This window comes from Apodemus sylvaticus, chromosome 2 (assembly GCF_947179515.1).
Source record: "Apodemus sylvaticus chromosome 2, mApoSyl1.1, whole genome shotgun sequence".
NCBI classification, from domain to species: Eukaryota; Metazoa; Chordata; class Mammalia; order Rodentia; family Muridae; genus Apodemus; species Apodemus sylvaticus.
The window spans coordinates 174,951,041-174,967,318 of NC_067473.1; the positions used below are offsets into that span (position 1 = coordinate 174,951,041).

At 41.2% G+C, this 16,278-nt stretch overlaps 1 protein-coding gene across 1 annotated transcript in view; it reads left to right on the forward strand.

Moving 5' to 3' along the window:
- The first annotated feature begins 10,245 nt into the window (after positions 1–10,245).
- The window catches only part of Ptpro (protein tyrosine phosphatase receptor type O), a 189,427-nt gene continuing 183,394 nt past the window's right edge, over positions 10,246–16,278 (forward strand). Inside the window, exon 1 of the mRNA XM_052172930.1 lies at positions 10,246–10,254. Coding sequence (XP_052028890.1) covers positions 10,246–10,254 — 9 coding nt within the window. The remainder of the gene's footprint in view (positions 10,255–16,278) is intronic.

Consider the following 16,278-nt stretch of genomic DNA (forward strand, 5'->3'; position numbering starts at 1 on the left):
TAATAATCTGGTTAACAGTTTTTTTCACTATATAAATAGCTTCTAAGCATTTTGAGATATTATAATAATTGACTTGTGAACATGTCTATATAAGGAAAACCTGAAGAACTATCATTATAACAATTAAATCATCATAATTATACTGTAGCCACCACACTATAAATAGTAAATCTTTATCAATTGCATACTAATATATTATTAAACTCACAAATAGAAACACAAGCATTTTTTTTTATAAAAAGTAGATGTCCTCAATAATACATTTATTTATTTATCAATGTCTCTTAAGTAGTTACTTGATTTTTACTGGTTAAACAACAGTAATTGGGGCCTGGAGAAGTGATTGGGTGGATAACAATGTTTGCTGCTCTTGCAAAAGACCCAGGTTCAGTTCCCAACACCCACATGATAGCTCACAACCACCTGTAAGTCCAGTTTCAGAGGATCTCACGCCCTCTTCTGGTCACACAGGTACTGCATAACTATGGCACACACACACACACACACACACACACACACACACACACACACGGAAAACACTTGTTTACATAAAATAAAAGTAAATACATGTTTTAAAAATTAATTTTAAAAGCTGAGAACAGTAGTGACAAGCAGGAATGCTCATAACCCCAGCACTTGGAAGGTACAATTGGGAGTTCAATGTCATGCTTATAGAGCAAGATAACCCAGGTTAAAAAAAAAAAAGACATAACAACTCCTGTAGCTATTGGAACTGGGAATGGTGCTGCATGTCTCACAACCTAGCACTCAGGAGGCTGAAGCAGGAAGATTTCAAACTCACAGCTATCTATGCTCACAGTAAAATGGAATCCTTTCTCAAAAAGTCACAATTGACATGCTTAAGGGCAAGTGGTTCCTATAAAAGCTAGTGTGTGTGTGTGTGTGTGTGTGTGTGTGTGTGTATCCTACAGCCGATACAGGTATACCAAAAATATTTTTGGCTGCCATTCCATATCACCACTCTCTATGATCTCTACCATCCCAACCGGGTCAAAATTTCTATATTCTCAGCGGTAGCAGACCTGCTAATGCTTGTTGAGCACTGCCTCTAACAGGTCCTTTTCAACCTACTCTCTTGGTGATTCCTATGGAGAGAATTAATCCTGGGTCATTACCCAGTCACGTACACAACTCTTCTATGGCATCCTTTGGTCTCAGCTCTTTCTGCTTAAATAAGTGAACGAGAGCTTTGTAACTCACTAGTGTCAATTGATTCGAGAAGCCAAAGCCGGGCGAATGAGGCTCCCTGTGGTTTGAATGTAAAATATCCCCCATTGGACTGTGTTTTTGAACACTTGGCTTCCAACTTTTAGCACTGTTCTGAAAGGCTGAGGAACCTTAGGAGGTGGAGTCTCACGGGAGGAAGTGGATTCCGGGAATTTTAGAGGTTGGTCCCACTTCCGGCTGCTTCTCTGTTGCTTCCTGGATGTAGTGTGAATGGTTGCATTGTGATTCCGCCTTCTCTGCCATGATGGAACTGAAGCCCATAAACTGTCATCCAAAATACACACTTCCTCTCTTAAGCTGCTTCTTTATTGCACCCTGGTATAAGTAGAGGAAATAACGTAAACAGGTTCAGAGGTGGAGCCAACACAACAAAGACTCTCCTCTGTTCTCTGGTACTATTGATTCCAGAAGGTTCTATATGGTTTCTATGAGCCATTGAGTAAAGTATGTGAAAACACAAACTATAATTACAGTAACAACAAAAAACAACTTTATAAAAATCTTTCATGTTTTTGTTTTGTATCCTATGTGTGCCCCAGAGCTCTGCAAAAATCATTCCCCCTCTTGCAAACAGAGTCCTCCACGCTAGAGGAGCGACCATGTTGTGCTCACATTTCTCAACTATTTCGGCATCTAATTCTACAGTGAAGGATCTTTTCTTTCCTGGGGTTTCCTAGGTGCTAACAGACAACTCAGCTCCCCTGTCTTCCGTGTTTTAGAACAGAAGAAACAGAGGATCTTGAAGCAAGGTTGAAGACCATTCTTGATAAAGGTTTTTTTTTTCTTTCTTCTCCACCAGCAGTTGGGACCATAGGAAACATGACACGTTTGTGGAAAATATTTCACAAAGAGAGAATCAAAAACAGATCACTGCCATCTATTTGAGAAAATATACATGTTACCTAAAAGTTGTATCTATCTATTTTCTGTGCACTCCTGAAGTCCGAAGACAGCTTACTGGAGAAAGTCTGTCCCTTCACTGTGTGGGTCCCAGGGATCAGATTCAGTCAGGCTTGGTAGCAAGGGCCTTTGCGCACTCAGTCACTTCACAGACTATGTGCTCTTTTTAGAAGGCTTTTTCCAAAGAAGGATGAAGTACCATTCACTTTACTGAAAAAACTGTTTCTACACTAAAGTAAATGGTAATCAAAGAAACCTATCTTTGCACTAGAGATTTATGAGCCTTTACTAATAAATCTAAAAAGAAGGACTACTCATATATATGATTCAAATGGTAAATAGTTCCTTCTTTGTGTGTGTGCTATTTCATTCAACTCTCTTAAGACGACTGAGACGTTCTATTTTTTCCCCGAAATCCAGATCAGTTGGCTTGTTTATGGATGAGAATATGGTAAACCCACATGCTCCTGTTTCTGATCTTTCACTAACAATCCCCCTGTCAACTTAGTTCATTTTCTTTGCCTTTTAGTTTTCCCGACAGGGCTGCCTATGCATTGCTGCTGCTGCTGCTGCTGCTGCTGCTGTTCAGTCTTTTCCCAGAACCAAACTGGGACATTGGGAAATTTCCTCCCCTCTTCAGTATGAAATCTGACATTTGGTTTACAGGACAGTGATTTACTGTCCAGTCACATTCAGTCAATCACTTACCGATCATCTCTTAGGTGCCAAGAATTGACAAACGCTGCAGGGAAAGAATGGCTAAAGTCACTTGTGTCTTTGAAATGGCATAATGGGGACATAGACCAGAGACAGAAAAATGTCACACCATGTAGTTAGATGTGTGTCCACATAGAGGACATGTAAGATAGTAAAGTCACGGGAGCATCTAGTGGTTGAAGGTTAAACATGAGCCACATTCTGAAGCACAGACGTTTTCTCTTGCAACATAAACAGCAGGCACAAGATGCTAATTGAATTAATGTTGTCATCATTAAAATTTTAGCATATAGCTTAACAAACAATAATTAAAATTTCAAGCAGCTTAAATACAAAAACATATTTGAAGAATGTATTCGTTTGTGTATGTTCGCTTTAAGTAATCCTGTAGCAGATTGGTTTATATGAATGGTCTATTATTGCATTGTTATTGTGCTAAACTCTGGTTAGCTCTAATGGTTTTCCATAACTTTAATTTTGTTTTTGTTTGTTGGACAAGCTTAACCAGAATTAGGGAGGAACTGTAATTAAATTATGTATGCTTTCACATTCATGGCTGAAAGCAATGCTTCCCACCACTTCATGAGTTTATGAGAAAAAAATTCCTTCTAAAAGCCCCAGCCACAGGGCTTAGCAGGTAATGGTCCTTGCTGCCCACCACAATGGCCCAAGTTTAATCCAAGAACCCCACATGGCAGAAGGAAAGGATTCTGGGAAGTTGCCCTCCAAGGAACATACATGTTTCATGGTACATATGCACTCTCACATACACACAAAAGTAAATGAATGTTAAAATTTTTAAGTTGCATCTACAGAGTTAAAAAGTAATATTAGAAATTCTTGTTTTAAATAAACTTAAGTTAAATTTAATTTATATAGTAATTAATTTATATAAGTTTTGTATGTCCCTGAAGCAGCATCATTGAGATAAGGCTCTTTGTGGCATGTTATCTTTCTCTAAGACTAACCAGGAGTTTTCAACTTAAGTCAATTTGTTTGTTCATAAAAACAATGTTTTAGTATGTTGCTCAGGGATATCTACTTAATTTGACAATATATTGAGAACTGAAGTTTACAAATAAAAAGCAAGAATGTGATGGTGAACTGGGGATGAGACACACATCTTCACGTCTTTTAACTGTGAGGGTTTCCCTGGAGGGTTAACTGAGAAGGGAAAAGCTGTCTTTAGTGTCAGTAGCTCCATCTCATGGGCTGAAGAATAATGCAGTGTAAAAGAGAGAGTGAGCTGGGTACTTTTTTGCTTCTGACTTTGGACTCAGTGTGACTGACTATCTCACACTTTTGCCGTGGTGATTTCCCCACAACCATGGACTATAACCTCAAACTGAGAACCAAAAGAAACTTTCCCTTTTAGTTGGCTCAGTCGTAAGAGCACTTGCTGCTCTTGCAGGGGACTGAGGTTCAGTTCCCAGCACCCATATGGTGGCTCTTTACTGTCTGATACTTTGGTTCTGGGGATCCAGTGCCCTCTTCTGGCCTCTAAGGGAAATGCATGCACTTGGTACACATACATGCAGGCAAAATATTAATACATGTAAAAAGGAGTCCTTAAAAAGAAAGGAAAGGAAAGGAAAGGAGAGGAGAGGAGAGGAGAGGAGAGGAGAGGAGAGGAGAGGAGAGGAGAGGAGAGGAAAGGAAAGGAAAGAAGGGAACTCTTCCTTGTGAGCTGCTGTCTGTCAAGTATTCTGTCATGTAAAAACAATTATTGAAATGTGTCTTCTTGCCCCAAACCAAGGATAAGGATGACATTTATAGTTGTCACTAGAAAATGCCTATTATTTGGCTCTACTCACAATTCTGAATATTTATTTAAGACAGAGCCTTTCAGCCAGACTTGATCTGTAGCTGAAGATGATCTTAAACTCCTGATTCTCCTGCCTCTTCTGGGAAACACATCATCACAAATGGCTTCAAATTCTAGCTCTTAAGTTTATGATGAAGGAAGACTGGGTGTGGTGTCATGTTCCTGTGATCCAGCATTGGGCTAAGGGTCTGAAGCCAGCAGGAGGATCACAATTTTAGGAATACATCATGAGATTCTTTAAAAAAAACAAAACACAAAAACACATAAAAACACAACAAAAATAAAACCACAAATAGAAACAGAAATTAAGTCTATGCTGTCTGAGATGTGTCTTTAAATATTGAGTTATGTGGTTCTCCCCTTAAAGATATAAAAGAAAACTGGACATTTTGGATTAAAAGTTACTGATACAAGCCATTATTTGCCCTTAAATGTAGTGACAAGCTGTGACCAGACTTATTGTGCATTGTGCTGGGGAATTTCCCTCTGCAGTCTTCCTTAACCAAATTATACTTTTTAATTAGTCTCTCCACCGGCTACAGGCTTCCTCATAGTTAGACTCCAGGGATTTGCAATATGGAAATGCTGGTATGCAAAGACTTCTCACTAAGGTGATTGCAAGCGTTTAGAATGAAATCCTTTGGACATTAAAAACTGAGTTTAAGCCCTTGTGAAGCTGCTATTATCCTTGTTGCTTTTAATTATCAAAATCTGCTAAAATTCATCTACCATTCAGGTTATCTGGGGCTGAATTCTTGGATTTATATTTTGTGCATTTGGAACTCAAAAGATCTTTAAAGCTGTGTTTACCTGTGTGTACTGTTACCTGGATTGCTTCAAATCCTTGACCTATAGAACGTCTTTCCTTTTGGAAGGTTAATGAAGAATGTAGGAAGACTCTTTCTATTGAAATTCTTGTTGCTATCTGATGTCTCCAATCAGCCTTCCTGAGGGCCTTTTGCAGATCTGAAGTGGGGAATTCTTCACTTGCAATACTCAAGGAATCCTGAATCAGTTATGTATCAATAGTCACAACAATTTTATATTAATATATTAGGAACTCAAAGTGGGCACTATAAGGAAAACATCACAGCAATAGTCAGAAAAAGAAGAAAGCTCTTTCCTTAACAGTATACTTCAAAATTACTACCCTCTAGAGATATGTATTCTAAATGTGCTTCCTATGTCTATGCAAAATACATACACATACATGTATATGTGTATATGTTCATATATATAGTTAAAATTCATTAAACTGCCCTAGCATATATGTATTCTCACTAAAATGTATTATATTTTTTCAAGGCCTTTGTATTTTTTAACCTTCTGAAATTTGTTACATTAAGCCATAAGCCTAGGAGTCAATTATATACAATTCACGTATGTATTTACATTAAATGAGGACATATATTATCATAGATACTGATCATAAGCATGAGATGTGGATCATGGATTTGGAGAATAAGGATTGCTTGCACGAGTGCTGTCCATGAGTGTGAGCAGTCAAAAACCAAACCACTAGCAAAGCTTTCCAATGTTATACTGACAGGATTTTATTTCCCATTTTTCTAAACCAAATCCCGTCACAAGAAACTAAAGAGCATAGACTGTCTACTGGGGAAAAAAAAGTAAAGATTTTGACTTGAATTCCGGCTATGTTCTGTGCTAGCTGGGTGCCATTTAGCAGTGCGCTGCCTGCCCTCTTGATGGAAGAGGAGCTGGATGAAAGAAGGGTGACTATGTGTACTACTGTCCTTTCAGTTCCTCCAGGAGCCTAGCCTGTATCCCCTGACTCAAAGTTCTCTACCCTCTGAGGGGACTTCCTCCCACATAAGAATTGGTGGAACTCTTCCTTGACCTTGTGCCCCGGGCAGAGTGATTGGCCTAGGGTTGAACAGCTGGTCCCAGCTAAGCTCACTGTAGGCCTGTAGCTTTTGGGATGGGCCAAAGCTAGAATACGCAGGACCTGCTAGGGTTATTACAGTTTGGGAAGTCGCCATGGTCATGGCTCTTTGGCATGAGCTCAGTTCCTGCCCTTAACCATCAAACTGACAGAGAGGATCATTTTATATGAGAGAAGAAGCAGGCAGGGCCAGAAGAGACTTGAGCAAGGTTATCCTTCATTACAAGAAGATGGATCTAATCCTCAGACTCTACAAGGTCACTCTATAGGTGTAGGGAACAGCCTCAAAACAGCTACCCACTGAAATCCAGCCTCATCATAGCTGAGCAAGCACAGGATTGATGTTCCCAGGGTCATGGAGGAATCCAAAGAACAATGATTACATAATTTGTCATACTAACTGGGGCACTTCTGGGAACAAAGAGATCGTTATGCTGGTACAACCAACACAAATTGACGTGTTCTGGGAAGAACCAGGGCAGATGGATCCCTCCCTGAGCATACCAACAGACATCTTCTTACATGCTATGCTGTCACAGCCTCCTGACCCTTCTTACCTAATTCTGAAACCTTTTTCCTAAACACCAACTAACATATTAGAGGCTTCAGAGTTACCCAAATAAACTAAATCTTGCATCTGGGGGTCTGTACCAGCCAGACATGGACAATAATCACAGTGTCCTCTGGTATGTGAATGGTTAGGACCTGAGGCACATCCATGTATGGCCAAGAGGACACAGTGACTTCACCTCAATAAGAGTGTTCTGAGTGAAGGAACAAGATTAAAATCTGGCACTCTGCATGGTCATATTTATGTAATATTCTTGAAAGAGCGAAGTCACTGAGCCGGAGAGTTGATTCCTGTTTACCAAGAATTGGGGTGGGGAACGTGGGAAGAAGATATACCTATCTGTAAAGAGGCAGCCAGAGGAAGCCTTGGGATGTGGACACAGTTTTCTTTTTATTGTCAAGGTAGTTTCCTTGAACCATGCATAGTTGTAAGATCTGGACATCTCAGCACGCCCACACTCCCACATGTACATTTGCACAAGTGCATCCTGAGCCCAACATGTATATTCACACAAGTTCCTTGTGTGTGCAACTGGTGAAGTCAGAATGATTGTTACCAATGACAGTTTCATAGTTTGGGTATTTTTTTTTATCTTGATAGGCAACCTTGTTACCACTGGGGGAGGTGAATTGAACGGTGTGTCCGCCTTTTCTTTACATTTATTTGCAACTTGTGTGTGCACAGAGGGAACTGTATGTGTTTGTGTGTACATGTGAGTGTGCAAGTTTGCTCACCCATGTGTAGCGGCAGGGGAAAGATTAACTCTGGTATCTTTCTCTGTCTCGCTCTTCTTTATTTTTTGTCAGGATCTCTCACTGAAACTGGAACTTACCATTTAGGCTAGGCTAGCCCACCATGTCCGCTCCCATCCACTCCCTGCCCTGCAGTGCTAGAGTCACAGAGGTAATGTCTACACTACTCAGTCTTTATTCACTGAGTCATTGCCCCAGTCTTTGCTTTCAACTTTGTATCAGTCCATAGTTATTTCCAAGATAATCTTGAGTGCTTTTGTTGTTTAGCTTGCTGAGTTTTTATTGTGCCTGTCAGTCTGCTAAATATTTTAACTTACTGGCTGACAGGCATAGCCTCTTGTCTATAGCAACTCAGAAATAAAGTAATTATCTTCATAGGGGAAGTGAGTATATCTGAATAAATGCATAACATTTTAGGATAATATATGCAAAATAGCAAAGGACTATAACACAAAATACTATTAGCCATCAGACTCAGATTTATTCTGAAGCAGGTTGCACATTTAACTGCCCTTTACAAGACTTGACTTGCAAATCCTTAAAACGTCCAAGAATTAAGACAGCCCCTAACATCAACAATGACGACACACCACAGTGACTTCAGAGAATCAGATGAAAGTGACGTCCTGAAGTCATCCTGCTGGGAAATTACCAAAATAGATGATTGATTGACAAAGGATAGTCTGTTCTTCTAGCGGATAACTTTAGAGTATATCATGAATTGTGTAAGATGAGTTTCCAAAATCTGGGTAAAATGTGGGGTGTTTGAAAGAGTATAGAAGAATATGCGTTTAGATCAACCACTCGTTCTTAAAAGTATTCAGGTTCTCCTGTAAGGATGAGACTGTGATCATTCTTAAGGTCATGAAACGAAATTGTGTTGTGAGATAATCTGTAACGTGGACACAGAGAAGCTTAAGGGACAGTGTATGAAAATACTGCCCAAAGCTTAGACACAGTAGCCAATTAGCCTGCAGAGGAAGGAGACAAGAATACGCACTAATAAAGAGCAGGGCATAGGGCTTGAAGGGACGTTCGTTTTGATAAAGAAATAAAAGCCCAGGTGAGTCCTGTTCAGTAGATTTGATAGAGATTAAGTCAAAGAAGATCTTTCAGATTGGAGGAACAGAGAAAAATCAATAAGCACATCTGTAGGGAAAGAAGGGTATTAAAGTAAATGTGGAATAATGAAGGAAATACACAAAACACCAAGGGCCTGAATAAAACATTATCAGTGACAAATTCGAGTCTGTTATGAGGCCATTTGCAGACTGATCTGTACTCTTATTAGATTAATCTGGGGCAAGAAGATTCAACTAGGTTTAAAAGGCAAGAACAAGACATGGACGGGTTCAAGCCCTGGACAGGGAGTGAAGCGTCTGTGCCCACACTGATTCTGTGTCATAGCTACACACGCACACATTAAGATGCACTTTGGCTCTTCAGTGGCATGCACGAAAAATTATCATACCTCATTTTAGCTTTAATTGCTTTTATAATTCTGAATTTGCTGTTAAATGCAAATGCTTAATTCTAAATACGCACTCTCTGTCTTAATTAGATAAAATAATCCTCTGTTGCTTGGGTAGTTCAGTAAATTAGTCCCTGGACTGAAACTCTCCTGGATCTTGTTGTTTATGCGTTAATCTGTAGCCACTTGTACAGACAAATGGGAAATAAATGGTTTTATTCCCCCAGACTTATGCTGTAACTGTTGGCATGCTTTCAAATTTGTTTCCTTTGGATGTGACTAAAAATTACTCTTGTGACCATAATAATTATAATTTGTGTTAATGTAGTCTGATAGTTGTGGAATTTCCTCTCCAGGTTTTTCCTTTATTTAAAGCTATGAGTTAAAATTACATGCTGATAGCCCCAAACAAATAGAGAATACAAGCAGTACTATTGTACGGCCAGCCCTCTCTGTCTGTGGGTTTCCACATCTGTGGGCTTGTCCAGCCTCAAGTTGGAAGTATCCAGAACGTTGTGTCTCCACTGGCGGTGTTCAGGCACTTTTTCTATTACTAGCCCAAAAGAAATTCAGTACAGCAACTATGTAGTATTTACACCACAGAGTCTGTTACTTAAAATATATAGAAGGTTGTACATAGATCACACTGTTTAGAGATTCTACCATTTACAGATACCACTAGGGGTCTGTGGACCAATCCCATGGGAAATCAAGAACCAGATGTATGCACAAATACTAACTCAGAAAACAAAGTTCTGCAAACGGGGTCCTAACCACTGGTCCCAAAGGAACCGAGCAACGTGAGTGACTGGCAGAGACCAGATGATCCTTCCCGGCTTCACGGCCTTATTCACGACGATGGCGATGGTACCAGTGACACCATTGCCTAGTATGAAGGATTTTTGTGGTACTTTCCACAAATTATTTCATCCCATCCTTGCATAGCTTTCTACATCATTATCACTATTTCAGTAATGCAGAAACTGAGTTATGGAGATGTTCCCAAGGAGTACTAAAGAGCTCTGCTCTATGTGTCCTATAGCTAGAGACTACATACTACATATTTTGTCTGATGTGGTTTTCTCTTTCCATTCACTAGTTTACCACCTCCCCCTCTTCCCCTCCCTCTCCCCTTCACTCTCCCTATCTCCCTCCTGTCTCCCTCCCTCCCCCTCCCCTTGCCTCTCCCTCTTTCCCTCCCCTTCTGTTTCCTCTCCCCTCCCTCTCCCTCTCCTTTCCCCCCTCCCCCTCTTACTACAGAAATATCTTGAGACTCCTGTGATTGAATCTACTCTTAAGTCCTTTTGTGAGGACTGACATTTGGATAGAAAAATCCCACAAGGGTTCTTCCTAATAAAAGTTCTTGAGCATCCAAAATCTTCCCTGTGTCTTTTAACCTAATTTCTGCCCACCAATCTGACAGTCAAGTGCTTCCAGACCAGAGCCTGCTGTCAGGTTCTATAAGCTCACAAATATCAGGTCTGTGCTTCCATTCATCATGTCCTGCCATCTGGTGCTAGTGATGCTTCTCCACTGTGTAGGGTAGTTATACAGAACCGTAGTGTGCTGGGAAGGGAGATGCCTGCTCCTAAGACGTGTACATGCACACCTTCTACAGCCCAAGACATAGCATGCAGGTGGACTCGAGATGCTGTGATTCCCTGGCTTTGTGTGACTCTTACTCATAAAACATGCCTGTCCCTTTAAGAAAGGACAACAACAGTTTTTACACTAATGTCTTCCTTTTGATTGCATTAGGTTTGCAAATTAAACCGATTAATGGTGGCATTCGGTGAAGCTCTCAGCGCTTCTGTTTAATACTCTTATCTGACAACGTGTAAATAGAAGACATAATTAATTACTCACGACTTGCATGTCAAGTTGAATAAAAAATCACATCCCTGGGAGGCCCGTTATTACATATCTGACTGTTCTGTGAAATTGGTTTTGCGAAGAGAAGGCATACCTGGAGATAAGGGTTTTGTTTGTTTTCCTATCCATTTTATTTAATTTATTAGAGTGTCTTTAAAAAGATGTGGAAGAAAAACATGACCTGCCAACACAATTTGAAAAAGCTTATTGCATTTACCCTGAGATGGTTATTTTTCCTTTTGTTTAAAAAAATTGTATTTTCGAGTCTTCATCAGTGGGATCATAAACTCTGTATCTGAGAGTTTTTTAAATAATGATGACATTTTAAAAAATAGAGCCCCCAGAAGGTGACTGCTCCCTCTTTAGAATATGCCCAGACACTGCTATATCATCAGCTAATCATGCTACACCATATCATCCCCATAAATGGTCTCAGCCTTAAACTGGAGAGTGTTTGAGAGCCTACAAAGGCCAAGGGGGAGGGGTCACTGTCTCCATCACGTCTTCCATCTTATCTGTCTAGAGTTGAGCTGAATGAAACGAGGTCTCTACTTTAACTGGAACATTCCACGGTTCATATTTAGCTCTCAATCTGTTCTATGATAATTTTTGAGGGAGCGGACTGTGTCTGACAGAGCGCTCTGCAGCCGAGAGAGAGGGAGAGAGAGAGAGAGAGAGAGAGAGAGAGAGAGAGAGAGAGAGAGAGAGAGAGAGAGAGGCAGCCCTGCTTTTGTCAGTCCTGATCACTCTAAAGCCTTGCCTAGGAGGAATTTTTGAATGGGCCTTCCTTGTGATAGAGAATTAATAAAATTAGTATTTGCCTTAGGTCAGGTAAGTTGATAGAGTTGTCAAAGCAAGGCCACCAAGAAGAACTCACTTGCTTCCAATCACTCAGTCACATCACCTCTGGGGGTGCGGGGGAGAGACTTTACTACTTGCATCTCATGGGAGCACTGTGAAGTCTAAATGAGGTAACCTGTGAACACGCTTTGTAAACTGTGAGTGCCATTTAAGGACGTTCCCCTCTTAAAGATGATGACGCAGTCCGCTTCATTTACCTTATTAGAGCTTTCCTTCCTTCCCGACTCTCTCTCTGTGTATTTGCATGCGTGTCCTGCAAGTCTTCCATTACAACTCAAGTACCTTCCTTTTATAAAGTAACGTTGGCCAGATCTGAGTTAACTGTCGGTCACATGTACTCACAGCTTTAATTATGCAAGTGGAATTCCCTGTTGCACAAATGTCCCGAGAGGTTTCTAGAAGATGGCAAATACCTTCATGTCAGCTCCGTCATTTATCTGTTGATCAAACCCCTAATAAATGTGAGTGTGCATCTTAGTACACATGGTGTTACCAATGCTACCTTCAGGTCTGTGTTGATGGCCCATAGTTATCTGCCTTATGCTGTAAGCAACTATCACTCACTAATTCTTCCTATAAATACTTATTTAGGACCAATTATATGACCAGCACAGTCTTATCACTGTTTTCTGGGCTTTGTAAGAGAATGTGTGTTTATAATGCTAACTCCACTATAGAACAACTGGGCCCCTCAGCGTATCCTATGCCTTGTTCTATTTCCTATAACAATCCCTGTTATGGGATTTTTATTCGATATATTTTTTATTTACATTTCAAATGATTTCCCCTTTTCTGGCTTCCCACTCCCTGGAAGTCCCATAAGCCCTCTTCCCTCCTCCTATTCCCCCATAATGTCCCATGGGACATTGTTCTAAAATTTCGTTTCACGTGGGTACCACTTCTGCCCTTCTAGGCTCTACATTTTGGATATTAATTTTACCCACTTCAGGATCTTTGCCCATGCTCTCAAAATTTAGACTCCTCTTGAGAAATGAACTCTTTTTTTTTTTCCTGGGCCAAGCTTGTGCCTTATGTTTTGATTGTCTCCTTGGAACTTGTCGGTTTTAAGTCAATCAATGTCATTTCTGTCATAGCAATTTTTCAGGCATGTCTGAATTCCCCGTAGACATGAGTTAGGCTCTCCTTCCCCAACCCCACCCTAACACATTAACAGTTGAAAAATTACTTGTCTAACAGTATTTTCCTCTCATTCACCTTGGCTGTTTCCCAGTAGACTTGAATAAACCAGCAGACTAACCAGAGGCCTGGCAGACAGATGTGCAAGAGGGTGTTGGGTTGAAGATGATTATCCAACAATACAGTCACAACAAGGACAACAAAACGCCCATGGAAAATACATTATTTTCTGGCTTTTGTGAAAGCGTGTCATGAGTCCGAATGCAAGTCCAGAGCAACTCAGCTATTACATTGTTCTGAAAAACGGTGCATCCACATGTATTTGGGCATGAAAATCAGAATTGATGGAGCAACAAAAAGATTGATGGAAGACACAAAGTTGGGTGGGTAGAAAAAAGGGGGAGCTCTGGGAGGAGCGATGGATGTGATCCAAATTGTAGAAAATTCTTGAAGAATTAGTTAGCAAAAGATACAGTGTTGGGAGGGAGAAGAATGGATCTTTGAGGAATTGCATGGAAAAATGAGGGACACTGAGCCTGAACAGACCATCTCCTATAGCTAGGTATGGCCTCAAGTGGAGGGACTGGTACACCAACACAGCCACAAAACCTCTGACCTACAGTTTGTCACGCCTGCAGCATGTGCTGGGACCAGAGCCTAGCATAATCATCATTAGAGACACCAGAGAGGCTTCATCCAGCAACTGATGGGAGCAGATGCAGAGTTCCACAGCCAAACATTAGGCAGAGCTCAGGGTCCTGTGGAAGAGTTGAAGGGAGGATTGAAGGAGCCAGAGGGATTGAGGACATCACAAAATCGCAGCCCGCAGAAGCAACTGATCAGGACTCAAGTGATCAGGGAGGCTGTATGGGTTATGGGTCTGACCTCAGTAGCTCTCCCACGCCCGTGTGTGTGTGTGTGTGTGTGCGTGTGCGTGTGCGTGTGCGTGTGTGTGTGCGTGTGTGTGTAATATATGTGTTCTTGTGGGATTTCTAACAGTAGAAGGATAGGCTGTCTCTGACTCTTTTGCCTGCCTTTGGGACCCTTTTACTCCTGTTGGAATATGTGTCTGGTCTTACTGTAGCTTGCTGTGCTGTATTTTGTTGAAGTCCTTGGAAGGCCTGCTCTTTTCTGAGGGGAGATGAAGTGGTGGGGGGAGGTTTGGAGAAAGACTGGAGAGGGGACAGAGGGGAGGGAGGGGAGGGAAGAGAAACTGTAGTCAGGATGTAATATATGAGAAGAATAAATAAAAGGGAAATATTGGAATATTAATCAAATGAAGGAAAAATCTTAGTTGAGATATTGATAGTAGTTAGTCTTACAAGCATTTGAAATCTAATTTAGGTGTATGAGAATATAAACATATATGTGTATTATTTTTGGAAATTCTATTAAAGAAAATTGCATAAAATGGGAAAAATACATTCTGTCTTTAAAAAAATGAGTAAGAAGAAATGTGCGCCACTCTGAGTCTCCTGTTTTTGAACATTCTTTGTGTCGCCATCCCAGCATTATGTGAATGTGGGAAATCTGTCACATGATATTCAGAATCAATAGTGAGCATCATCCACAAAGTTGTGAAAATGTGTTTAGAAATCTGACTCCACGAGCTGATGGTCTCTGAGCCATAGGATATATTTCACAACTGCAGTGTTGCCCATTGAGAATACCGAACCATGGAGAATCAGGACCTCCATGATCTACAGCTCTCCCTGCACAAAACTCCCGTCAGACCTGAATGAATCCAAATAAACCAACGAAAGGGATAATATTGCCTCCTTCCCAATACCACCATTTCTGGTTAAAAGAAGCGAAAGCAGGTATGGTGCACGTTATTGAAACAGTTCCACTTTGAGAATTCGTATCCTTCAGATCATGTGAGATCATGTGGATAGTACTTGTCAAAGTTTTCAGATGACTCCACAGAAGAACAGGCTTTCCCATTTGTGACTCCGTGGCTCTTTTCATATGCTGATCTCCATTCAGCATCCAGCCTTTCTCTTTTCACAAACCATCTGGGAGATTGACGCGTTGCCTCTCACCAGATGGCCTAGCATGCCGATCTCTCACTTCTGTGCCACCACCGTACTGCCATGATAAACCCTGAATACTTTAGCACAGTGCCGTTGCTCAAGAATTCCTCTGCTTACAGTGCTGAGAACCATCCCATTGTTGGCCATTTCATTTCCCAGGGTCCAAACCCCGTATGATTTTCATCATACACAGAAATGTTCTAGGGAGCCAAGGAGCTAAAACAATTCAACTGAGAACCATCCTGCCTCCATTCCACCTGCCTTCACACCCCATCTTTCCCTCTCTCTTCCCTGGTCTCTATGCCTCTGGTCCATGCTCTACCTCTGGAGTCCATCCTTCTCCACCTCACCTCCTCACACGCACTGCTTTGGAATGATCCTTGAACACAGCAGAACGCACGCACAGTGTGAGCTCTGGCTGGAGGCACTGCACCCCGCACGCACACTCCTGAATCTATACCGCAGGCAACTTACACCATTCCACCCACGATCCGGCAGTGATTGTGTTACAGTGTGAGCACATCTTCTGGGGATGTTGTCTGTGAAGATGTTTCCGAAGCCCTGCCTTCTCCTTCTGGTCTTGAGAGTAGGGTGAGATCTGCTGAAGGACAAAGACTTGGAAAAAGCCTTTCTACAGCTCAGACATGGTCCTCAGTCTCTGCCCACACCCCTCCCCTACTGCTTTTGAGTTTTGTGAATTCTCCTAGACATTGAAGGTTCAAGGAGAAAGTTCGAATTGGGAAAGTTGACAATTAAGATTGGCCTCGTGCCCAAAGCTTCTTTCCCTTAAGATCCTCTAAGTTGTTCTCTTCCTTTTTTCTTTTGGCTCTTAAACTTTAGAGCTTCCCTGATCCCTGACATTCAGACCAACTCCACAGGTGATGAGTTTCAGGTTTGAACATGAACCTTGAGTGACTGCTACGTTTCTCCTCACTGTTCCCCAACAAAGTCTATCGCTACAGGAGCATACAGAATCTTGACTCTGAGG